Raw genomic sequence first — 26743 nt, 5'->3', positions numbered from 1 at the left:
CTCTGGTGCTGTTTGCGGATGGTTAATGTTCCCACATAATGAATGGACTGTAGTTGCGATAACGTAATTACCCTCCTCCCGATGGCCGCAAAGGCAGTCTAGTGACTCTGTGTGTGACAAATACTGCCTTGGCTAAAGTCAATAATCTAAACTACACACTAGAAGAGCAAGTTCGATCAGGGTACAATCGTCAACTAGTGCTGGTTAGTTTGTTACGTACGAAGCGCATGCACGCTGCAATAAAAGTGCGAACGACTATAGATGTTTTCTATCTCTCTAGCGACCGTATGTGAAAAAGGTGAACCATAGCTCTAATCTATGCCGTGAACACATAAAAAGTCCATATTCGCTTCTTTTTAGCTACTTTAAGAATAATTGGTCCTCTCTGGCTCTGCCTGCAGCACACTGTGATATGATAAATTGATACTGGTAACCAAAGATACGACCAACCTTACACTACAGCCTCGATAGATGGTCGCGAAAAGTCGACTAGACTGGTCCAACTATCGTTGACTTACGCGGGTTCGATTAGAGTTAGTCGAACTATGGTCGTTGATCGAACTTGCAAGTTGCACAAAGTTATATCCTCCTCTTACCAGTTTTCACGCTATTATGCCTTTTTCTTTGAATTGGGAAAAAAATAATGATACCTTATAATTATCTTCATTCATTTGTTAAAGCCATTGGACCCTTTCGGTACGGAAAAAAAAAAAAAGTTCACAGATTTACAAATAACTTACAGGGTTTACAGAAGGTAATGGTGAAAGACTTCTCTTGAAATATTAGTCCATGAAATGCTTTACTTTTTGAGAAAACGGTAAAACAATATAAATTCTCGTTAACGAGAATTACGGATTTGTTATAAACACATGTCATGACACGGCGAAACGCGCGAAAACAGGAGTGGGTTTTCCCGTTATTTTCTCCCGACTCCAATGTCCGATTGAGCCTAAATTTCCACAGGATTGTTGTTTTATATATAAGTTGTGATACACGAAGTGGGGGACTTGGACAATACTGTTTAACGAAAGTGTATAATGGCTTTAATATGAAGTCTGCAAACATATATTAAAACTTGATGGACATTGAAACGTTCACACCACACACCGATCTTCGATGACTTCAACTGGCCCCATTTGTTTTGAGTTTTTCCTGTTTTCACGGCAAACAGGAAAGTATGGTTGGATAACTTTCCGTATGGCGCCACCACTTTTTCACCATTTTTTACAAAAAGGGATTTCTCATTGAGGTAAATTAGATACTATAATTATTTCATATCGAATGAAAAAGTGGTGGCGCCATACGGAAACTTTTCAAAATATTTAAAAAATACCAAACTTTTTGCATTTACAAGCGCAAATAACCAGTGGAGCCTTACGTGTTTCTAAGTTTTGGTCAAGGGAGAGGAGACTCTTTGCTTGGAAAATAAAACCACACAATTTTTATCTAGGGACGGTTTACATCGCGCACAGAAAGGTAAACTAAAAGATATGCCACGATTTTTAGGGACACCTCGAAAACAGGACCTCTCCTGATACATTTGAATTGAATTGAACTACTCAGTGTCTGAGCTGAGACTAACAAACAAACAAGTTTACTTACCATAGTGATTCCTCCCAATCACTTTGCAAGATCAATCTTGCCGTCATTTTGTATGTTTCTGGGCACTTTTATGAAGCAATTCTATGTTTTGTTTTGGCCTGTTGATTTACTTTTACGGTGTTGTTAAATGGCGCCCGCTAACGCTTTGAGTTGTTTAGTTTTCCTAACGGTGCCATTGAATGGCGCCCTCTTCGGCATGAGACACGTTAGTTTACTTAACGGCGCCTTTAAATAGCGCCCTCTTTCGTTTGCACCTACGCGTGTGTGAAGATTTGACCTTTGACACAACCCAGCATGCACTGCGCGCAAAAAAGTGATCCTTAATGCGCGCGCAGACAATTCATGACGTCATTTTATTATCTTTCTAACGCATGAGGGCGGTATTTAAGCCCACCGTTAAATTCCTCGATTTAGAGGGCGGTATTTATGACCGCCGTTATTTTGAACACATACGCCTGCAGCAGACGACGACAAGCCTTCCGACACTGGCGCCCGCAGCATGTAATTAGTTTTTAAAGCACTTTTCAAGTTGACGGCAAACAGGTAAAGTAACAATTTCCTTCCTAAATCAGAATTATGGTTTTTCAATAATTATTATGAGCAATTATTGAGGTGGAGAAGTGACAATGTTGAATCTCGCACCCTTTTTCCTTTCGTCGTCAGTGACAGTGTCGTCTGCTAGCTAAACTTTTTCCCATTTCATAGCTGGAGGGCCGGGTGTTGTGTTGAAAGAAAATCGAACAATTATAATTTTTGCATTTATTTTACTTTTTGACCAAAAAGTGTTTAAGTTATTTGACGAAAAAGTATTTATGAATGGAAATCAAAGTGTGTTGAATCGGTTTTCAACTAATTTAAACTCACCGAGGCCTGGTTCTTGATCATTTACCTCGACTTCGTCTCGGTAAAATTATCAAGAACCAGGCCTCGGCGGGTTTAAACCACTAGTTTGTTTTCTACTAACCCTATTTGAGGTCATGGTGGCTAAAAAAACACCTTGTACCAAATTGCGTGGCTGCAACAATGCCTGAAAGATCTCACCTTTACTTACACCCAACCAAAAAGGTAAAAGTAGAGGTCATGTCCTAAATTGAAATTTTCAAATGTTTTCCTAGAACATAACAAAAATTCATATTTTAGTTGTTGTTGACACCTTTACATAAACAAATTGTTTCAAAAAAGCAACAATATTAGGCGTGTCTGGCCGGGCGTATTGGTTGATTACACAAATGAATGGTCTCTTATGTGATAAAGACATTACAAAGTAATTGAAGTATCATTATTCAATTGAAAAACACAATCCAAACTTGCCCAGTTGTGATTTTACTGGCCCGATGCTAAAATCACTGGCCTTGGGCATGCATGAAGTCCAGTGTTTGAGCCCTAGGAGGCACACCCACACACCTCAATTTCAACACCAAACCAAAGCTATCTACTTTTGTATAAGCAATTTCTATTATGGAGAAAAGTATCTAGGTGGAAATAAGGCCAAAAAACAAACACACCAGTTGATCATCCTGGTAATTACTACCAAAGAGGAGGATGAATTTTTTTCAAATTTGTTTTTCTCAAGAAGTTGAGCCATACTTAAAGTTGCTACCTTTGTAGAACTTTAAAAAGTCTAAAGTATGGGTCAATTTAATAAGTTCCTGAAACAATGTTTATTGGGCGTTTTTGTTGTTGTAGTATTTAGTCATTTTGGGCTGGTGCAAAAATTCAATGGGGGGGGCATAGTTTATTGAACCAAAATCATAACATAAAAGAAATCACAAAATCTGGTGATGACTGTTTGCTCCTATAATAACGAACATTTATTTCTGAATATATACATGTATAATTATATACATAATTTACTGGAATGAAATAAATATCACGTGTCAATATCCACATATAACAGATCAAATCACAATGACTACACTATGATGTACAGTAAGTGTACTCCACATCATCGGACTATTATTAGGATTACAAATTGAACAGCAATTAGCACTTTCTTGATGCCTACATGTAAAACACAATATTAGTTTCTATACACTGCTGTCCATCCATGCAGTGGCATAACCAACAGGAGGGGCGGAATCCCCCCCCCCCTAATCAAAATGTCCAATTACACCACTGCATCAATGGAAGGAAAATGTTTTGCCAGACTTTAGGATGAAGGTGCATCAAGTTTTCCATGCACAGACCAAGCCCTCTGTCACAATTTGCAAATTAAACTTTATTCTTAAAATGATAGGAGTTCATTTTCATGAGTTTTTGTTCAAAGAAGAAAGCACTGGAACACTTTCACAGGATTCTGTTTTAATATTCATAATTGATTTCGCTTTTCTGTTATTGCAGCCCTGCTGTAATTATGACATACTTTGTGTAGTAAAGTTGTCTACCTAAATGTTAAAACTCTGTAAATTAAATAATAGTATATTAAGTAAGACTAAACATAATATCCTGTGGTTATTAAGTTCTTTAGCCCTGCCGATCTATAAAACAAGTATATTGACCCAAAGCAGTATGATTTTAAATCATTTAGAGTAGCTGTAAATAAGTTCTAATACAAACCATAACAGTATATATAAAAATTTGTCGGTTTTTTCCTTTGTACTTTCCATCAAGTTCCATGAAATTTGCCGCAACTTGTCCAACTTCTCTAAAAGATACTCAATATGAGATGATAATTTTGGCAGAGAGACAAGTATTTGTTCATATTAAACCCAAGTCTCGATATTGTGTGACCAGCTCTGATGAAATTTGATTTCACTGTAAAAACTGTCAACAAATTATACAAAATCTCTCATGAGCTGGGTTTACTGAAACAAATACACTTGTTTATAATAATTGGAAACAAGCGTCACCAATTCCCCAACTGGTGGGTAGGTGAAGCTTTGATGTTCACTCTCATGTTCTACACTAACTTACCACATGATAACCTTAAGTCTACTTTCTATACATATCTACCTGCATGCATTGTGCATGCCACATATGAACAATAAGGGAAGATACAACATTAGTTGTCGGATGAGTACATCCATTCCAATTCATTCAATTCTACATCATACAAATACTCTACATCATGGACTAACAACTGTTTGGTATGAATTCCAGACAAGCATAGATCAACAGCAATAGACCCCTTGCATAACGCGAAATGCTACAATTTCATGCACAAAGAATAGCTATCGTCCAATAATTATTTGCCTCCTTCAACACCAGTGAGGGCGCTTTTTGACTCCAATGAAGAAATTTATGAGCATGTTACGTCAAATGCAAGGGGTCAATGTGTGTAGCTTTTTGTAAAGCACCAAAAACGATGGTGTTTCACCAACCACGCAATGTTCAATCAATGCCTTTTCTAATGTTATACATTCCCCCGAGATGATTATTGCACTGACAATTGACCATCATTCTCAAGATAAATACATGAATCTCCATCTTCAATCTATATTACTGACTATAATGTAGTTGCCTAGTTAAACATCAAAGCATACAGTAGCAACTGATTTTGACGGACTGTGTTATTTATACTGGAAGATATGATCCATGTCACAAAGGAAGATAAATTTAACCAATTCACTAAGAAATAACTATTGACGGACTGACACAGCCTTGGTCAGTTTGGAATACATACCCCATGAAAATTGCACCCTATGAATAAAGTTTGTATCCCAGCCCAGTCTGGAGCCGGTTGTCTTTTTCCTTACAAACTGCTCACCGACCAAAAACTACCTCGGGCATGCAAAAAATAGTAAATGTCCTGATGTTTCGACCCTAGCAGAGTCTGCAAGAAACGTCAGGCCATTAGTTATTTTTTTGCTTTGTATAACATATTACATTTCATTTTCGAATGATTTTCAACTGGCTAATTTTTACGATGTTCCGATGGTTGTGCCAACCCTTTCAACAATTTATGTCACATTTAACTAAACAAGCATAAAAAGTTTCTTCTCTCTTAACAAGCAGAGGATTCCCTCCAACCCTCCAACACACTTTTCTTTTGGAATGTTTAGCAACTTGAATTAAATAATGTCAGCAACGATTATTTTTGCTTGACTAACTAGCACTTCATCTTCGTTGTTTAAAACCTTATTTGAATATCAGAAGCGAAATTAATTGCATAGATGCAGACTAGTCTTATTGGGCAAGCTATTCAAAAACACACTAAATGTTTGCAAGGATTTCAGGTATGGTTAGCTGCTTGCACACATGTTTGTATTTATTTGTTGTCTCGTTCATGAATTTCAAGGAAATCCTTACCCAACCGGTAGTCCTAGGAGATATTGAAAAAGTATGGCTAGTCCTAAGTTAGAAAGAGTAACTGTCCTAACTCGAGATAAGACTAGTCTTAACTCTTTGTGAAATCAACCCCTGAATGGTTTTTTTTACAGTAATGATTACGTCCTCGTAAATGTGTTCAGTATTTGATGAACTTTTAAGGTGAGATATGGAATTGAAACTTAAGAATAATTTAAAGTAAATTCAAAAGATAAGTTTTTTTTAAATGCTAGAATACAGCTTGACTTGTTTGGTTGTTGGATTACTGGTCCAGTGCCATAGAGCTATATAATACTGGGTATTCATAATACTCTATGCCCAGTGCCCAGATAACTGGACTTTGGACAGTGGGAATTTTGAGCCCTGTGGTTTCTCCAGGGGTCCTTTTTGACACCATACACATAGTGACATTGTGTACAAAGTATTACATAATTAAAGGGGTGTTTCCATATTGTCTTTTAGGGACTCTACTGTAGCTCCAAATTTAAGCACCAATGTAAAAATAAAATTGCAATGTGGATGCCTTGGCTATCCACTTACAGCCCAATTTGGGCTCTGATGCCAGACTTCACAGCTCTTACTGCTCTCTACTGCAAGAGCCATTCTAGCACAAACAGTGGCATCCCTCATACAAGAATGGAAGTCAAGCCTGCCTTGCCCATCATTTCTATAGAAAGTTTCCACCGCAGTTTACACTTTAATTCCTTCATGGACTGTTCACATGCAAACTAACTAAAACTGACTCCCACCCCACCCCCATTGATAATTGAAAGCCCTAGGTACATACACAAAGCTTTATAACTTTAAAACCAATGTCGGGTAAGCCTAGAGTCAAAATAGTTTTGCATAAAATATCAAGAGACTATGCCACGGTCAGATTTCTGAGCATGTTTCCCAAGCATTTTTTGATCGCAGTGAAATTTCAATATTTTAAGAGTTTATGTTTTTATTTTGTCAGCTGCTGCCTACACAGAGTCTTGGCAAAGAAGAAAAGAAAAAGAAGTTGCATATCTTTGATTTTACTCTTCATCAAAGTGTGGTATGCACTTATACAAACTTGGTGCTCATCCTAGTCTAAGTCCTTTGAGAAAAATTCACAGACCACTTGGGTTAGGTTTGAACCTATGACCCCCTGTATTCTAGAGCAGATGTCTCAGCAACTAGATCACCGAGCGTGCCTGGCAGAGAAGAGTCACAAGTTCAAATCCTGTAACTAGCAGCGGTATTTTGAAAAAATTGTAAAGGCTGACAGGTGCTGTGGGATTAGGATTTGTGGGTTCGAATCCAAACTGCTGATTTTACAATGTCTCGAATAAGTATTGTCGATAGTTATTGAATCACAATTTCTTGATTTGTGTAATTTATAATCATAGATGGTAACCCAATGTTTGTATGAGAGAGATTGGCTGTTGCCAGCTTGGTATTTATATTCCTGTGTGGGAGTTTGTCGAGTTCCCTTGACAGGAAGATCATCTAATCAAACAAACACAAACCCATTAAATTACACGTTCAAAATTCATTGCCACTGTGATCTAGTAAACTGAAAATTTTTTTTATAACTCCAAATAAAATATGTCATAAAATTGTTCAATTGAAAAAGTATACGGTGCTGTGCTCGAATCATTGATGCATTTTGGTTATGAAAATAGATTTAAAAACATTTTAAAATGTAAATGGATTTAAATCTTTGTTATTCTAGCAACACATAATTGCTTCCGGTATTTCTACATACACAATACTTTGCATTACATACCAGTTGGCAAATTACATTGTTCTAACTTTGATATTTACACACAATTGATACTGATGGCGAATACTGGATAATTTGGGGTCCACACAATTCAATATACTTACTAAAGATACATACTGCAGACTTCACTAGCATCACAAACATAACTTTTTTAGTATTTGTACCAGCCACAGATAATGTCTCCCCATTTTCTTAAAGGCCACACCCACCTCACCTCCTCAATGGACCGATCCGGCCTGTCAATCAAACTGTGCGCGTTCACCCATTTGACCAATCACAGCAATGATTGTGGTCGGACAAACTCGGTCATGCGTGCGCGTATATTTGGCACGCGTGGCAGAATTGTGCATAATGTCATTGGGAGTGTTCGTACACGTGTCTTGCTCACGTGTGCGGTGGGCGGAGCTTAGTGGAAAGCCGGAACGGTCCATATATGGCTCTTATTTTGCGTCTCAGGTTTTGTCCATGTGTCAAGAATAATTTCTTATAGTAAACTGGACGGTCAAACATTTTCTTAAACTTGGTACTTTCTATTATTTGGCGATCTATTTGTATTTTGTTTGAAAATATTTGAGTGAGGGTTGAAGTAGCACTATCAAGCAGTTAGAGAGTACGATCCCCATCCCTTTCACACAAAGCCCCTTTCTTAGTATGTTCAATTTCACTAATCGTGCAGAGCCTGATGTAGAAAGTGAAAACCTATCTGCTGATACATGTACATTGAAAAGAAATACAACCCAGTAAAGCTTTGTCCATCCACAGTCAATGTGCACACACACACGATGTCTGCACAGTGTCACTACTCATGCCAAACTGTTACCATGTTTCCAAATTGCAATGCAAACTTGGGCTTACACTGATTCTTTGGATCAAATAGTTGTGTTCTTGATACATATTTTGGTATGTTCTTTTTCACCTTTACAGATGACAAATGGAGACCCAATGCATCCAGTTTTGTTTTTTACTTCAATTTACCTATATTGCAAATATTTAGCATACAGTAAGATTTCAACCAAGATTTCAACCAACATACAACTTGGAAGCAATTAGGCAGTTTACTGGTTTAGGTTTATGAAATACACAGCCTTCTCTGGGTTATATCCCTTTGGGTGAGATACATTTAATACTACTATTCACCATCATCATGCACAGCATGGCCTTTTCTCCTGTCTTGGTTCTTCCAATCTTAGCGTCTCCCGTGGTGCAGAAAACCCTCCTTTAATTCCATCCCACCCATCTTGAATTTCCAAATCTCCTTCTTTGAGTTTGACGTAAATCTCCTTAGCCATGACTGAGAATGCAGCCTCTACATTAATACATGCCTTAGCCGACGTCTCAATAAACTTCATATTATATGCAGCCGCAAATTTCTCTCCTTCCTCCTTGTAAACTTCCCGCTTATCGTCCAGATCTGATTTATGACCAATCACCATGTATGTTGTGCTTTTTGGATTGGTGACATTCTCCTTAGCCTCCAGAAGCCATTCTTGAAGATTTTCAAAGCTTCGTCGATTAGAAATGTCATACACTAAGAGAACACCCACAGAGTTTCGATAGTAGGAAGTTGTAATGGACCTGAAAAACAGAATCAAAAGAGAATCAATAAACAGGAGTAAATATAAAGCTTGGACATACCTTGTACATAGTTGCTCAACATTAAGGATCGAGGGTTACGACCACCGATCACCATGCAACCTCCCACTTGTTTTTGTGAGTGCGCATCATTATTATTAATTAGTGAATTTTAACATTTATCTGAGATTCATCAGGTTTAGTACTCCAATCAGATCCTTTCAATCTTGACACTGATCTTCTATTTTTAGCATATCTTGTACACTATACAGACTTGTTTAGTACGATTTGATGATACTTGAATGATAGTACTCAACCCAAAACATAAACAAAAACGGGCATCATCAACAGCAAAACAAACATAAATTTAAACAAATAGGTATACACTCTTCCTTTTTAAACATAATTTGTACGGTTTTACGTGTAATCTAGCATTATACCTAAACCGTTCTTGGCCGGCTGTATCCCAAAGCTGCAGCTTAACTCTCCTGCCTGGCGCCACTTCAATAAGCCGGGCGAAGAAATCAACCCCAACCGTCGGGTCAGACACCTCAACAAATTTACCGTCACAAAATCGGCGTAGCAATGAAGACTTTCCTACTGTCGAATCTCCCACAAGAATCAGACGAAACTGGTACTCCCATATAACTTCAGGCGGCAAGCCAACTAATTCTTCAGCTGGAGTGGACATATTAATTACACAATCACCATAACTGTCCGAAATTTGGAAGAAAATTTACACGAGAAACGCCGTTTCCAAGCGTTGAACCCTATCTCATGATCCGTGATTTAAAAATGGCCGCAATTTACTTCCGGAGGTCAGCTACCTTATTTACAATTTGTAATGAATATTCATGTACTTATTTTTTATGTAAGATGAAGTGTGATTGGTGTATTTGTTGACGATAGTGCCGCATAGACCAATCAACAGAAGTGTGCGTTGATACATGTGTGAAATGGTTTTGTTATTTTATTACGGTTAATCTTCAAGATGGAGAACGAAGTGAACGCACGTGGGACGTCGTCTCAGGGCATTTGTTCCCGTTTTCTCTCTCATTTAGGCATTTTAATTGGCCGTCTTTTTACTACGTAAGTTAAGTCGTTTGCATTAATTACATTTTTTTAAATATATTTTAGAAGTGTCTGTAAACGTAAATTTAAAACGTGCCTTTTTTGTGGTAAGCTGCATGATCTGCATGATCATGGATGGGTGCATTTGAAGAAACTGACTTCAACAAGTTTAATTAGCAAGTTGCCAAGGTCAGATGTCAATTATTATAGTCTGTTCAGTGTCAAGTGAAATTGTTTATTTCATAACTAAGAAGATTACAGTTGAGTTTATGGATAATTTCCCCCACCTCGCCACCAGTTGTAGCATTAAATCAAGAAAAAAAGCTGAGAACAAGAGTTAAAAAGAGATGAACTAACACAGAATTTAGTCTAAATTCTGTGGTATTGTTTTCGTTGACACAGAATTAAAGGAACGTTACAGAATTGGTAAGAAACAAAAATCATGAAGATCACATATACATAAATATTACAAAGTCTAATGATGATGATAGTAAAAAATATCCCTTGAAATATTTCTATCTGAAATGTCACATTTGATGAAAAAATGTTTAATCTAATTTCGCGTTTGGAGTTTATCGCTCAGTGGGCGTTTTATTCATTTTTATTTTGGCATTGATCAAATGCAAAATTTGTAATCGGTTTTTCACTGTTCTCTCGTGACCCAGATGGCCGATCGATCTCAAACGTTTACATAAAGTGCTGATGACACTGCCAGCAACTGTTTTGCTAGCAAAAACCAATTCTGTACTGTTCCTTTAGTTTAGGTTGCGATAATCGTAACCCTCCACCCTCCGGATGGTTTATCGGGAATTTGGAGGTTTATAAATATTGATCGTTAGGTTACAATTACACAAAGTTATGCACAATTGAAAGCTAGTCATACAAAACAAGGAATGTGTTTATAATAATGCTTGAAAGTTCTGGTTTTAATGCTGGTCAACGATAATGAATATGGTTCATGTTTTTATGCATGAAAGTTGACAACTCTATGCTCTAATCTACAGGTGTACTATATACAATCAAGTTGCATTTTGTATGATTTTTTCATGGTTTTCAATTCCAAAGTATTCGACTCGGCTTTTCAGCTGTATACAAAGTTTGCCTGACAAATGTGTATGGGGTTGTTATGTTATCATTTTGGAAGGTTTTATTCTGTCTCCTGTGTGTTTGGTTCTTTGCATATCTTTACCTCTCTGATCTTCTCTCAACAGAAACTTCCTTAAGATTCTCATCGGTGGACAATTCCTGTCTCTTCTTATTTGTGGAACAGCCATCACTAGTCAGCTTCTCTTTGATAAATACCAAGTCAGTGCTCCTACTGCACAATCCTTCCTGAACTACCTCCTCCTGGCTGTTGTATACTGCGTCATATTGGCTTGCAGGAGAAACCCCCAAGACAACCTCTTTGAAGTCTTCAAAGCTCGATGGTGGAAGTACATCATAGTTGCTTTTGTGGATGTGGAGGCTAATTATCTTATAGTCAAGGCCTATCACTTCACTACGCTGACTAGTATCCAGGTATGGATAATTCTCATGGATAGTGTTGTTTGTTTTCCAATTGATTACTACTTAGGCTACTGATTTGTACTGAAGTAAGTGAAAATTCCCCCAGGTAAAGACTCAAGAAGACAGTTTAGTTGTACACATCCGTGGAGGTGAAAAACTAAATCATTAATTATCAAGCCCTACAATAATATCATCAGTGCACTTTAGATGCAGTCAACATGGACTAGAGTTGCAAAAGTTGCTTTTAAAATGTTGAACGACTACAACATGCAATCAACTTTAAAATCATTTAAGCAGCCCCTGAAATTGCCTTCATCCCTGTAACAAATGAAAGTTTAGAAGCATTATAAAAACTATCATCTTAATAGGGAACACCAGTGTTGTAGCTAAACCAGGTTTAGTAGTGGCTCTAATCCACCAAGGGCGAGCAGATCAACAAAATGATATGGGGCCATCATTGCTGAAGTGTAATCTGGGGTAAATCTGTGCTTGGTGGCACAGTGTATTTTGCTCAGAGCGTGATGGGCGAAATTGGTTAGTTCTTGCTAGGCAGGCCCGCCCAGCACCGCCTACTGTGGCTACAACACTAGTGAACACAAATAAACGGAATTCCTGTTTTTTTTGTTTTTTTTTCCTCTCTCTCTCACAGTTGCTTGATTGCATCACAATCCCAGTTGTGTTGATTCTGTCTTTCTTGGTACTGAGAGTACGTTTTGGTATAAACCACATCCTTGGAGTTGTCATCTGTGTTATTGGAGTCCCTCTTATGGTATGGGCTGACAGCATGAAAGACACACCAGAGGAAGGTTTGTTTACACATGTATATAAAGCCACTCAAATGCCCAGTGTTGCTATATGCTTCTCTTAATATTTATGCATGACATCATAATTCTAACCCGAAATGAGGCTATGGGCGCACGTCCCCGCCACTTGCAGTGGCTGTGCCCATCGCCTCGTTTTGGATTAGCATTGTACATAAATATTATAAAAAGGCGTATTGGTGGTCACAGTGTTGCACGGCAAGTAGTTTGTCTGACTCTTTGGTGAAGATTTAGGGAAGATAAACTTTTGGTTCATACCTAGTTCAAAATATAAAAAACATAAGAATTATAGCATTACTGTTACTGCACCTTTATAGGCGTACAAAAGCAAAATAGAGCCCGTACTGTACTGAATCTTTTGAAAGAAGGTTAAACCTATGCATAAAAGTAAAAGGTACAATGTTTTTATTGAACTTGAACATGTTGTTTTGTTTAGATAAACCACAGAAGGCTCTAGGTGATGCACTATGTCTTGCAGGAGCATCTCTTTATGGATTCTCCAATGTAGCTGAAGAGTATGCTGTGAGACATTTCTCAAGGGTGGAATTCCTTGGAATGCTTGGACTGTTTGGAACTTTCATCAGTGGAATTCAGCTGTGAGTTCTTAAGGAAAATAATATGTGACCCCCAATCTTCTTTTGAAGTTTGAAATTTCATCTTCATTAGCAGCCTTCAGAAAAGCTCTCATAACCTACTTATATGACTCTTAATCTTGTTGTATGTTTATCTTGTTTTTGCTACTTTTCTTTTTGTGTAAAGCACTGTGATACATTTTTTGTAAGAGCGCTTTATAAATGCCTTTGTAGGATAGTATAGTAGTGAGGCCATTTGTTAAGGATTTCCGCTCCCAGTTTCTACATGATGAATGTGTAAACTAGTGAAAAGCATGAATCAAAAATTGACAAAGTTAGTAAGATTGTAAAAGGTGACCAGACCAAAACAAGTTAAAGGTTACCCAGTCACACATGTTATGGATGAAATTTGTTATCCACACCTTTATCAGAAAACCTTTATTTATAGCTGTTTGGTTTGGAAGATGCTACATGAATCAGTCTCACATTTAAGAACAGCTTTACAAAACTTGGTCTTCAAAATGTTTGCATTAAAGTCCTTCTATAATCTGCCTATATCACATTGCCAAAGTAAAGGATTAAGAAGGACTGGGACAAGGAGGCCTAAAGAGCTATTCCTTATCACAGGGTCAGGCATCCAAGGTCAAACAATTTGGTGTAGAATGACATAGGAGAAGAATATTGGAGGATATGCTACACACTAACGTACAACTGCCTAATCTGTCGGGTTCAACAACTGATTATATATTTTTTACTAATCAAGGATTATTTTGGAGAGGGGTGAGCTGACAGCCCTAGTCTGGAGATATGAAGTCGTCCTACTCTTCCTGGCCTTTGCAATCTGCCTCTTCTGTCTCTACTCTCTCTTCCCACTCGTCATTAAGTGGAGTAGTGCCCTCACAGTCAACCTCTCCATCCTCACAGCAGATGTCTATTCACTCATCATCAGCATCTTCGTATTCAAGTACACAGTGAGTAGTTCTGAAGTTTGATCTTCTATAGTTAGTTCAACTTCGTAATGTACATAATACTTTGAAGGGATTGCTTTGAAGGCACTGGACACTATTGGTAATTGTCAAAGACCAGTATTCTCACTTGGTGTATCGCAACATGTGCATAAAATAACAAACCTATGAAAATTTGGGTTCAATTGGCCATCAAAACTGCAAGAGAAAAATCAAAGAAAAAACACCCTTGTCGCACAATTTTGTGTGCTTTCATGGAGCTGTTTCTCACAATGTTTATACTATCAACTCCAACCAAAACTTTATTCTAGCCACACCTGGTTTCATTACAATGAAATGACCAAGTAATTACTATTATGGCAAAGAACTAATAGGTGTAACCTCATTTTTCCGTACATGCTCAAAATAAGGGGAATTCATTGTTGATGTTGCAGTTCTACCAGGAGCCAAATGGAACAATTTGTTGCACCATATTTTTTAGAAAAACACGGAGGCATTTTGGCTTAACACATGTTTTATCACCTACCATAATAGATTGATTACTGTCCTCAACGTGTTTTATGACAGAAAATCAGACTTGCTCTTTCTAAACTTCAATTCTTGACCATTCCATTATATGTAAACTTGGATTGATGATGTACCGGTAGTTGTTGTGACCCAGGTGGAGATTGAATAATACACCTACATTTTTGTACATTCAAATTATTTTCTCCGATGGCTTTATACGAAATTAGAAAAGGCCTTCTCAATTCCCTGCTAATATCTTAAATGTATTCTATTTCAACAGTTCAATGCACTCTACCTGGCATCATTTTCTGTGATACTAGTTGGAATTGTAGTCTATAGTCTTCTACCAACGCGAGAAGCTGCAAGTAACAGTCGCTATAATCTGTTCAAAGATGAACAAGGTATGAACTCGGAAAGTGAAGAGCGGCCAGCATTACATACAGCCACTGGGCCTGAAGAACTCACAGAGGAGGAGAAGGAGAGTTGGCACAAAGCAGCGAGTGAGTCATTAAACGGAAAGAGCGGTGACTCAGAGGCATAATCTGATTGGCTGCTTAATGAACTTTTGTGATGTCATCATGCTGTGATTGGCCAGTTGTCATCCTTAAAGTTATTGTCTACATTAATTTATTAGTGAATGTATCACAATCATGAAAAAGGTCACGTAGCTCATACCGGAACATCAGTTTATTGTTAATTTTCAAATCTTAGTAGATGTTTATGTAGCTTTTTAAAATCTTTTAAGATATTCAAACATCCCAGTACAGGTATACACTTATGGTATAGTGTATTAATATGCAATCAGCATCGAGGCAATGTTACAGGCACTTGTGATACATTGCCCACTGGTATCAGAAAACAAGATTTCTACAACTAATGTTCAATATGTAATGTGAGGTACTGCACTCAAAATCAAAGTAAGTTATCAATGTTTCAGAAAACCCTGGTACCCGCTTTTTTTATAACTCCAACTCGTTTTTTATTCAGGCATTGTGTTGAATGAAGGTACATTCTATTTCATTACCAAAGAAAATACATCAAAACAAGTCGGTCTACATCCTGTATTGATTCTTGATTTGTTGCTGTGCCTTATATGTGACTATTTTTACTTGAGGCAGGAACTGTTCTCATTTTCTTGCAATTTGTAAGGAATTTATCACTCCTTTGTTAAAGTAATAGGCCTATGAGATGGTCAAAAAGATTGATTTAAAATTGATATGCAAACAAAAATGCAAGCTGTAATTGTCAAACAGTTATTAATAGAAGACATTGTAGTGTAACAAAACTGTTTTGCTTATTAAGAAAATGTTTTTTTAAATTTATTTCTAGAGGAAAAGTACATGCTTTTATCTTTGAAGAAGTTTGTAACACCTTTGAAAAGTTAATGGCAAAGTTGCTAAAGTGAAGCAGCAGTGCTAGTGATTTTACTTGCGCAAGTATGTTTAAGTTAGCCATAGGATTGGTGATCACAAACAAATTAATGTTTGATTTAATGCACTCAAGAAACTAGATTGTTGGGAAATGAATCGCTCCTCCAGTGAAACTGATAATCATAAGTTGTAGGCTCAAACATCTTTTTACTGTTTTAGGGACATGCAACGAATAGATTGTGAAATTATGGCAATTTATCACACCTAGGGCTCTGTTACTCAGCTTTTGAAGTGATCTGATACATTTAGACTTAATATTTGTCATATATTATTGCTTGAGAATTGAAGGAGTGCCACTTGAAGCTGGCTGCAAGTCCGTTTAGGGAAAAGCACAATATGTGCTATTTTTCTGGGGTGATCAGCAACAACTCCAAGCAACTGACCTGCCAAAAATTGAAAAGAAAACTCTGGAAATATATTGGATTGCTTTGTAAGAAGATGAGAGTACTTTTGAATGTTTAGCATTAGCATTGGGTGATTATTTTGGTGCACCCCGCGGCCGGTGTCAGATGCAATTGTGTCCGCCATGCAATACTGTCCACTCTGGGCACTTTTGCATATGCAATCATGTCCGGGGCTATGCAAAAACCGTCCAGTGGACATGTACATGACTGTACATGTATGTGCGCGCGCGTAAGCGAGCGTGCATGCACTGAACCTACGTAAAGCAGCATATGAATATTCACGTATTTTATGATTGCAGCGAATACCCAACGGCCGAACATTTCCCATCTCATTCATGACATGCACTTAGTTAGCTTGTAAAAAAAAAGGCAAATGTGTTCCATCGACCAAGGGCGGTTAATTTACTGCAAGGACGGTTTTGCACGGGGCGGACACAAGTCCACAACTGCACATGCAATGTGTCCGGGGGGACACAATTGCATTATGCAGCAGTGTCCTAGCGGATTGCATATGCAAAACCGTCCTGCTGACATTATTGCATATGCAATGCGGACATTATTGCATATGCAATAATGTCCTCCGGATAGTATTGCATAGAGGACATAATTGCATGCGACACCGGCCATGACGCGTGTGGTGGAAAAGACGTCCGTTAATAACTTAAACAGCCCCCTCTTGTGACAAAATGTAAAACTTTTTGTTTATTATTTTGCCTTTGGTCTATGATTCGTTTGTCCTCTAAATTTAAATAGCCCCCTCTCGTGATTAAAAATCGTTTGGAAAAACGTTTTGTGTGCATTTGATTCACTTTGAACTACGCATTACAAAAATCAATCCACTAAGTGTACGGTCGACATTGTTGAAGTTAGTTTATTGCCATTTTGATCTTGTTCTATGTTTGCTTTTCAGCACTACTGTCTGCATTGAAAGGGTGAATTTTCAATTAACATACCTCTTTTAGTTCTGTCCAAAATAAGGTCAATTTTATCATAACCACCACCCATTGAGTAAAAATGATCAGCTAGTAATTTATTCAACCTAAAATGAAATAAAGTATTGCGCAATTCGGAAACGATTTTGTAATGTCAAAGTATACGTTTACTTTGCAGTTACTTCATACAAAAACACAGATGGTGGTGGCTTGTATTTGACATTAAATCGATCGATCAACTTTACCAGCAACTATAACTTAGAAAACGTAGAATCAATAACCTGAGTGTCTGTACGCCTTTTTTAAGGATGGGAGCCACTGCTAAGGTTTCAGAAGGTTTTGAACAAACATTTCACGTTCGAATGGGGCATGTCTCCAAACACCGTCGTTTCTTTCGTGGTTTAATAGCCCCAGAGAATTGGTTTGTGTGACACACCCTTCGGACAGAAACCTCATCATGGACTATTGTTTGTTTTGCATCCCAGAGATTGTTTTCTTCCTCCATGGTTATTATTTACTTGTTACACAGGCGTCTTGGAATCAATCTTCAGGATGAACAAGTTGGCCAGGGTGTCTCTTAGAAACCAAACCCCCTCGTATTATTCCCCTCACCCACCCACGACCCCTGGGGTGTTTGGCAGCATCAGCCGTTACTAAAGATACAATGCGGCTTTGTTATCTAAAGAGTGGAAGATTTTCAAACCCCGACTTGTCAACTTCTGCCAATGAAGCTTCTGATGGATTATAGAGCTGGGTAGTTGGATCATGGATGGATGTGTAGTTTATATCGACTAATAAACAAATAATTGATTTTCTTCTCGAAGTTTAGATGACAAAACTTCTGAAGACTTTTGAATATACTCAGAAAAATAAATACAAGAATTCGGCATTTTAGGCATTTTGCAATGGTTTTTTCTTCTCATAATTGTTAATTAAATTGATCTTACTCGGGTTTAGTTGAAAAAAGACTCTTTTTATTATAAAAAGTTACAGACGATTTATAAGTTTTACTTTTATGTGCTTTTAAAAACGAAGGTTACTTATACCAAAAAGTTATACATTGTAACTCATGCGGCATGCGCAACGTGGTCGACGTGGATTGTTCCATTGGTCAACTTTTGGGGAAGTAAGAAGGAAAATCTGGTTGGAAAAGTTTTTGTACGTGATGTAATACAACGTAATTTTTGTTCAAATAAATATATATATATATAATATGTTGAAAGATTGAAACAAATAAGAAATGTTAAGAAAAGGGCTTCATTGTAGATTATATAACATCCGGAATTAGTTGGCAATTTTTTTTAAAAAGCATTACCCCCTATTTATGTAATGGTATAGTAACAGTATTGCAGACTTTTGTAGCCTAATTGGGCCACATCTCACTTGGTATGCCATTGTTCGCAACGAAACGGTTGGGCTATCTTTGGGCGTATTTTCTTCAGCTTGGGAAAGACTGAATGTTGTTTGGTCGGCGAAATACGTGCGGCGTGGTGGTAAGGTGTGTGTTACGTGTGTGAGCGTATTGCATGCAGCAATAAGTCGATATCTTGTGAACAAGTCAGCAGCACCGAAGTTGTATTTTAAACTCGCTGCTTAAAAATGTCCGTTCTTATGCCGAATGATTCGTGTAGAGGGGAGGGTATTTCAGTTATTCCACCAGGAACGAACAGTGTGCCATTGCCAGTACCCGTACAGTCACCACACTCTATGTCTAACTCGATTCCAATCAGTGCTGCGGGGATGTCGGGCGTTTTTCTCCACCAGGCACCGCAAGTGGTGAGCCCACCAATGCAACTTCCCGTAACACACTCGTCCAACATATCCAAGATTATGGCGGACCCTTCAACAGAAAAACAGCACCCACCGATAACCAACAATTCAGATTATTTAGCACAACTGATCAACGACAAGAAGTCACTGGTTTTAGTACCGAACATGTTCATGCACGTAGAGAGAATAATTGACGAAGGTAAGTTACTGAATTCATAGTGCAAGGCTTAAATGTTTTAAAGAATGTTTTTATCATTGAACGCCATTTCTTGTGTTTTACTTGGAGTTCGTGCACTGCTGGAATTTAAAGTTTGTATTTTTGAACGTGGTGTATTTGGGAAATGTGTGTGTTTTTTACTTATCCTATGAGCGGTTGTGTTCGATTGATGTTATGTATGGTCCCACTCGTTCATAATTGGTTTTGACATGCGTTCCAGAAAGTGTGTTTTGTGATTTTATGATGTAGATGTTTGGAGTTGGACCGAACCAGTCGTCTTGTTTGTGATGGGCCGGCTGCGTGTGTCCTTTGACCGCACACATATACATGTACATCCACTGTACTTTGCTTTATGGCTACTTTATGTAGGCCTTTCACACACAAGGTGACAATGGAGCTGTGTGTGAAAGAATGTGTGTGGGCAGGAAGTTTGCTAGGAATAGGATGTCTGTGAATCACAGTTTTGCACGGTCAGTGAATCTGCTCTAGAATAGGTTGGACCCCAAGTTGGTTAGCTGCGACACAGTATTGACAAATGCCACTGGCTTGTTAAGTAATGTATTTTTTGTAAACCAACATGACCACGGTGTTGGTAATTGGGGAAACTATAATCTCCATCATGTTATTGACTATTATATATCGGAAATGGTCGTCCGCCTTCTAATGTGAAAAAGTACAAGAAAGTCCAACACAAAACAAGTCAGAAAGTTATTGTTAATATAACAAGTTATGTCAAATGTGAAAAAAAAGATTGCATACTTTAATTTGTATACTACAACAACGAAGTCCAGGCGTGTATATTTACACAATTTTAGAGTCGTAACTAATTTTGTATAAATACTATCAAAGCCTTATTTTTTAGAAAGATTGTTATTTCCCCAAATATCAGAAATGTGATAAGGCAGGATCATAATCATAGTAAGTGTATTTGTTCAGAGGGGTTGTACATTCTTTTGTTACATCATTATTGATAAGTAAATTATCTGAATAGCATGCTTACTACAGGTAAATTTGTGTACAATTGCCAAGATGATCATCTTCAAAAAATCACTACCTGATATTTTGTTTTCTTTGAACGAAAACTTTTGTGCACAATGTGCCTTGCGTTCACAGAAGTTTACATGACAACAATAATCTGAGACTGTTTTGAAAACAATAGGATTGAAACTTCATTTTTCCTGGCCTGGTCTGGTACATTACAATTACTTGGTGGTTATGCATTTCTTTTTCTCATCAGAGACTAAATATTCAGTACAGGTTCTTTAACACCTTGTTTAGCTGTGATTTCCTGATTACTTGTAACTTGTAATCTTCCGCCTGTTATTTGTTGCATCCTGTTTACTATGGGCAGTATTTCTTAATGTATGCCACTCTGAAACATTATAATTGGGCTGCATATGGCTGCCGTTTATATTCCCAAGTTAGGATTACATGTATAGAAACCTTGCAGCACCTCCTGAGCGTGGGTAATTCCACTGTAAGCAGATTAAAAAAACTTGAAAGAGGATCAGAAAAAATCCTTTTGATACATGAAAGAAACTTATATGAGCCTACAGCTTTGCCCAGTATTTTCTTTAACGTTTGACCTGGGTAAAGTAGGCTGTTTTACATACAAAATGTTGCTGAAATTATTAACAGTTCATGAGGTTTTGAAATGATTGTCGATATAATTATGCTGGTGGTTTCTCATTTAAAACAAAACATACATTGTTAAATGATTCAAATGATGAATTAATAAAATAAAAGACCTTGAAGTGTTCAGATAGTACTATTAAAGAGAAATGTCTGCTTGATTCGCTTTATGGGTGATATAGAATTTATGGTAGACTACTGCTTTCAAATTCAAAACAAATTCAATTTGATGACTCTCAAGTTCTAAGTTTTCACATTAACAGTAAAGAAAATAACAATACAAAAACCCTTGAATAGATTACACAATGCATTAAATAAATTGTACCAAAACAAATCCTTCAACTTCAAGTGCTTTTTGGTAAAAAAAAGTGGATAATAAAATGTTTTGTACCCATTCTGCACTAGTTGTCACATTTGCCTTTGAAAACAAACCCCTCTATAATTTAAGAATTGACTGGCCTTTCATCATTTTCCAAATTCAGAGTCGTTCAGTACAAATTCAAAGCGACAGTTCCTGACAATACTGTTGCAATTTGGGAACAATTTCTTTTTGAATTGTGTTGAAGTGGAAGCCTAAAAGCATACACAACTCTGGGGATTTGAAGTCAAGAACTGGATTGAAGATACACTGAAGATAGTAAGCAATGTCTACTGAAGCTTCTTCAGTCATTTTATGGATAGAACACGGTTAGAATGACAAACGGATGCAAACATAACCGGTGAAGAAAAAGGAGCAATTAAAAAAAAATTGTGCCTTATATTGTCATTGACAATTAATTTATAATTATATACTTAATAAAAAAAAGAATTTTTCGTCTTAAGTATGGATAGTATGTTCACTTGAAGTTAAATTCGGTGAAATTAGGAATGGCTGACTGTTTTGTTAAACAAGTTTTTTACCCATGATTACGCTGTATATACAGTGTATACCTGTGCACAACATGGTACAACATAAACTTGCTGAAATATTTGTGCTGTTTTTCAGTATGTTCAGTAGGCCCTATGCATTGTTCACTCCACGGTGATACCAGATTATTTGAAGTGCTTTATTTTAAATAGTCAAATACTTTCCCATAATAAAAAGTATGTCCACCTGAAAAAAATGTCATGGATGGCCAAGAGCCTGGACAAGAATTTCCTTTAGAGTTATGGTTTGTACTTCATCAATGCAATCGTTGCTGATAATTTATAGAGATTTATATTCATTGTGGTGAATGTTCTGCTCCATTGATTTTTAGAGAGCAGGAGTTAAGTATTTAGGAATAGCTCTTTTCAGAGCTTAATTTTTAATCATGCTGAAAAGATAGAAGTCTGGGAAATTATCATCATCTCATTTGTGTGGGCAATCAATGGAATACAACTTTGCTTAAATAAAACAAGTACTGAAGTTAGTGGTACAAGTACATAGTTACCGAAGAAGATGGAAGAGGTACCCATTCTTGCTGTTTAATTATGTAATTCAATGGGAGAAAACCTTCAAAAGAATCAAACTAAATAGGTTTTTTTTTACATCAAGGCTGAAAGTTTCCTTTAATATGTTTTACAGTACATTTATACTTTTATTTCAAGGGAAAGAGAGCTGATTTTCTCTTAAAGGATTGACTTATGCCAGCACTTAACACTGGTTAAACAGAAACTTTACCGTGTGTTGTTTTTAAAGAATACCCATTTTCAGTGGTATTTGTTTGTATAATCCATCATTTATTACACAGTTCTCTCCCAGACAGATGGAACTATTTACGAGTTGGTCTGATCGGTCTGATTTAAATTAATAAGCCGGCAGCACTGAGCAGTTGTAGCATCCATGACAGAAAAATTCCTGGCTCATTGATTGCATGTACAGTATGCATGTGGTATTTGGGAATCTTGGCTAGCAGCCATTTTGAAAGATATTTCTTAGTGGAGTCCCACAGACTTCAGTTATTCATATCACAGGATAATATGTACATGTTGTGCACTGAGCTGACTGTTGATTGATTATACAGGCACAAGCTTCACATAAGTAGCATCGGGGAATGTGCTGACGCAGCTTCTTGGCCAGAAGGTCAATTTATCATGACCCCTGCCCTTGAATTCAAATCTTGACCTCTTCCTTTTAGTCGAGTCTCTGGAAGCTTGTAAGAGCTTGTAAGACTCAGAGCCATTTTGTGGACATGGAGTTATGCTGTGTTTACTCACTTGTTTAACTAGCTCATGTACCATGGAGGTAAAAGAAAACATGGTTGCACTGATACATGTTCTATAATACTACATGTGTACAGTCTATGATTGTGATGTGAGGACTCCTGTAGTAAAGACTTATTGAAATATAAGACATTTCTGGTTAACTTACCACATGCAGAACATGCAGTTAGGATATGATGACATTGACAGAGAATTGAGTTGAGTTAGCTTTGCATCACTAGGTTTTATTATCCCTGATGAATTATATTCAGCATCTAACCTAACAAGACCCCTAGTCATTGTTGTACATGTATCTAAGCCAAAACATGACAGACAAACAATTCCTATTATTTGTGTCACTTCTTCATTACACTGAGTTGAGTAACTGATATTTCCATGAACTACTTTTTAAACCTAGTAGCACGGCCTCAATATCTACTCAATTGTGAAATGTCCACAGCTTTTGAATTCTCTTGTACAAGGTGACATTTCACTTAGGAAATATCCTTGGGATCTTTTATTTGCATGATTTTTGAAGTCCCTATTATCAACCCACTTTTGCATTCCACAGAGCTTTATCTTTTCAAAAGAGATTTTGATCGTTAAAGAGGTATGCAACATGAATGAAGTATCCTATCCATAGCAACACTAAATTATGATGTAAACATCGGAGGTGTGTAAGTTAAATCTTTGTAAGTAAATTAAAACCATCACATTAAAATTGCACTGATGTATTTGCTTCAGGAATATAAGTTAAAGAGCTGTAAGTCTAACCACCAAAGGTATTTTTTTTTACAGATTATTACAAGACTAAATCCAGTGTACTGTGTACATTATTGTTTCCTGTGATTATTTTAGCCCGAAAGCCAAAGAGGCACATGAACCAGTACAAATTTCCTTTTTCAAGAAGGATTTTTAAGAGCCTTGGTGTTGAGACTTTGTTATTTGTCTGTTCTGTGGACCGCAACTCACAATTTCCTTAATGAAAAATTGCTGGAAACTGAATGGCAATAGAATGAATCTTGGTTATCTGAGACTATGAATCGTGATAAGATCTATTGGGTGATGTCTTTTAAAATGTGAAGTGGGGAGGAATGTGTTTGTCAAGAAAGAGTGTTCCAATGAGACAGGCAAGAATCAATCTGTGTAAGAGATGGGTATCTTGAGGGCATGCTTCCTGGCAGACTTAATCCCAGACATTGAAATCTCTTTGCAGCCACCACCGCCACATAACATCATTTGAAGATAGAAGCCTCAAGATCTGTGGTAGGTCATCTTGAAGTCTGAATGGGCTTCTTGTTGTCGGGGAATACATAAGGAACAATCATGAGTTCACCCATTGTTGAACAAAATTTGCATAGTAATGCTTATGAGCAAATTAGTTTCAGTCTGTTCAAGATAAATTATACCACGCAATTTCGAGGCAAATTAGTGTGGATCATTGTATTCTACTTTAACATCATCTTTCCAACCATATGCATTTTATAGAAAACGGTTACAAAACGCTTTTATAGACCAACTCGTCCGATCCAAGGCAACGTGTTCCTTTAAGATGCAGAAATATGTTTTCACATCCCTTGAAGAAACGCACTTAAGGATTTGTAGTGTTGCTGTGGAAATAAAGTAACTGGGGCACCTTGTCTACCTTGTCGATTGATTTGGCACCAACCTTAAGATAAGGAAGCTTCTTATTTTTAGAAGCTTTCTATGGGTTTGCCTGTCTACCTCACCTAGAGTCTTAGATCCTGTCAGAGTCAACCTACTTGAACTTTATTTTAAACTAAAAGATAGTATCAATTAGTCAATATTAATAACCTAGAAAGTTCACTTCCTACTTGGTCTTACATAGGGCGACAATACTCAAATAACACTGGTTATTGGTTTATTTGCCAATTTTACAATGAACCTGCATGTACATGTAGAGTCATGGGGCAACATAGCGGAAACTCTTGAGTGTTCTACCTTCATGGTTAAAATAAGTTGCTAAAAAAAACAAAACTATTAACTTCATGCATTTTATTGTTTTATATAATACTGTACCCGTATTGGTTAATAAAAATCATTTTACATGCATGCACACCGCATATCATTGGTCATAAACCCAACATCTGTCGTAATAAATACCAGCAGAACTTTAAAAAAAAATATGGGGGGAAAAAAAAGAGATTAAAACGGTTATTACATTTGCAGCCACGAAATAGTTTCCCCAATAATTAGATGTGATGTATAATCATGCTATTAAACCTGTGGGCTTGTACATCATAGGTTAGTGCATGTTCAAGTTTGAATGACATTTGGTTTGATCATGATATTTTCTTTTTTACAACCAATGGCAAACTGTACAACCCATGGATAGTTTGAATTTGTGTTAAAGGAACACGTTGCCTTGGATCGGACGAGTTGGTCTATAAAAAGCGTTTGTAACCTTTTTTTATAAAATGCATATGGTTGGAAAGATGGTTTAAAAGTAGAATACAATGATCCACACAAGTTTGCCTCGAAATTGCGTGGTTTTCCTTTTGCTGTGTGAACTTACACGGTCGGCCATTTATGGGAGTCAAAAATTTGACTCCCATAAATGGCCGACCGTGTTAGTCGACGAGGTAAAAGGAAAACCGTGCAATTTCCAGGCATGTTTGTGTGGATCATTGTATTCTACTTTTACAACATCTTTCTAGCCATATGCATTTTGTAAAAAATGGTTACAAACGCTTTTCAAAGACCAACTCGACCGATCCAAGGCAACGTGTTCCTTTAAAGATCCACATGGCTTGTTGCTCAAAATTTGAACCCCATCAGTAGCTCCCAAAAGTGAAGTCAATCCTGTTGGATTCAAGCATGAATGAAGTGAAGGACTCGCTCCCATATCCTGTACACCTGCATCCATTACAATCTCCATTTCCCAACATTATCTGAGATCCTTTGCCTGCTAGTTTTGTCTGCTCCTCTTTTGGATTTCCTGTGAAATGACATGTGCTGTGGCAAGCCCACTTCCTGTCGAAAGACAACACCATAGACTTGGAATGACACCTTTAAAGCTCAACCTCTGTAGCTGCTTTTTGTTACTGAAACACCATACTTTGTGGTGAAAGGTTCCAATCTCAAGGAGTTCAAACTGACTGATGCTAATAGAATTCACATTAGACCAGGAAGGAGTCAGTTGGCGGTATTGTTTTTCGGTGGTTTTAAAAAAAGGTTGAAATGAATCACAGTAAAGCGTTGCATAATTAATGTTTTCATGAGCATTTTGAAAACAGTTTTTTAAAATGTAAATAAGTTGAGTAGGCCTACCACTGTATAGGCAATAGGCCTACATAGTAGGCCTTCAAAACATCATTATTCTGTGCATGACTTTATTTTAAACTCTCAAGAATGAAGTGGCAGATTTGACCTTTAAAAATTCTCTCAATCTAACAAATTTCTATTCCAATAAACAATGGCTCGGTCAAGGTTGCAAATGGATGAAAAAATACTTCACTTTGTACATTTTCCACAAGAATCGTTGAGCTCTCTCTGAAAACTCCCAGGAGGTTTAACCTAACGGTATTGTTAAAGAAGTAGAA

General features: G+C 37.2%; 4 protein-coding genes across 8 annotated transcripts in view; 2 read left to right on the top strand and 2 right to left on the bottom strand.

Moving 5' to 3' along the window:
- LOC139947166 (proteasomal ATPase-associated factor 1-like) overlaps positions 1-1759 on the bottom strand; it is a 52733-nt gene extending 50974 nt beyond the window's left edge. The window contains exon 1 of the mRNA XM_071945028.1: positions 1603-1759. Coding sequence (XP_071801129.1) covers positions 1603-1649 — 47 coding nt within the window. The 5' untranslated portion in view covers positions 1650-1759. The remainder of the gene's footprint in view (positions 1-1602) is intronic.
- Positions 1760-5398: 3639 nt separating this feature from the next.
- Positions 5399-9970, bottom strand: LOC139947173 (ras-related protein Rab-39B-like). Its single transcript, XM_071945035.1, has 2 exons — positions 9631-9970; positions 5399-9193 (listed from the first exon to the last, which is right to left on the bottom strand). The coding sequence occupies exons 1-2, from the start codon at positions 9879-9881 to the stop codon at positions 8761-8763; spliced, it is 684 nt and encodes a 227-aa protein (XP_071801136.1). The 5' UTR covers positions 9882-9970; the 3' UTR covers positions 5399-8760.
- Positions 9971-10177: 207 nt separating this feature from the next.
- Positions 10178-17462, top strand: LOC139947558 (solute carrier family 35 member F2-like). The gene is made up of 6 exons (XM_071945499.1): positions 10178-10279; positions 11473-11779; positions 12417-12573; positions 13025-13184; positions 13924-14131; positions 14913-17462. The coding sequence occupies exons 1-6, from the start codon at positions 10182-10184 to the stop codon at positions 15171-15173; spliced, it is 1191 nt and encodes a 396-aa protein (XP_071801600.1). The 5' UTR covers positions 10178-10181; the 3' UTR covers positions 15174-17462.
- A 1429-nt stretch (positions 17463-18891) lies between these two features.
- LOC139947611 (KH domain-containing RNA-binding protein QKI-like) overlaps positions 18892-26743 on the top strand; it is a 65203-nt gene continuing 57351 nt past the window's right edge. For all 5 annotated transcript variants that reach the window (XM_071945563.1, XM_071945562.1, XM_071945559.1 and 2 more), the window contains exon 1: positions 18892-19367. In XM_071945563.1, the coding sequence (XP_071801664.1) occupies positions 18998-19367 (370 nt within the window). In that variant the 5' untranslated portion in view covers positions 18892-18997. The remainder of the gene's footprint in view (positions 19368-26743) is intronic.

This window comes from Asterias amurensis, chromosome 14 (assembly GCF_032118995.1).
Source record: "Asterias amurensis chromosome 14, ASM3211899v1".
Classification (NCBI taxonomy): domain Eukaryota; kingdom Metazoa; phylum Echinodermata; class Asteroidea; order Forcipulatida; family Asteriidae; genus Asterias; species Asterias amurensis.
The sequence above is the reverse complement of the archived record's forward strand: the minus strand, read 5'-3'. Positions and strand labels throughout refer to the sequence as shown.

What these genes read in the sequence shown, in the direction of transcription:
- LOC139947173 (XM_071945035.1), bottom strand. Translation starts at nt 9,881, where the DNA reads ATGTCCACTCCAGCTGAAGAATTAGTTGGCTTGCCGCCTGAAGTTATA. An exon ending in GCCGGCCAAGAACGGTTTAG is followed by an intron (nt 9,194 to 9,630) that starts GTATAATGCTAG and finishes TCTGTTTTTCAG; the next exon opens with GTCCATTACAACTTCCTACT.
- LOC139947558 (XM_071945499.1), top strand. Translation starts at nt 10,182, where the DNA reads ATGGAGAACGAAGTGAACGCACGTGGGACGTCGTCTCAGGGCATTTGT. An exon ending in ATTGGCCGTCTTTTTACTAC is followed by an intron (nt 10,280 to 11,472) that starts GTAAGTTAAGTC and finishes TTCTCTCAACAG; the next exon opens with AAACTTCCTTAAGATTCTCA. An exon ending in CTACGCTGACTAGTATCCAG is followed by an intron (nt 11,780 to 12,416) that starts GTATGGATAATT and finishes TCTCTCTCACAG; the next exon opens with TTGCTTGATTGCATCACAAT.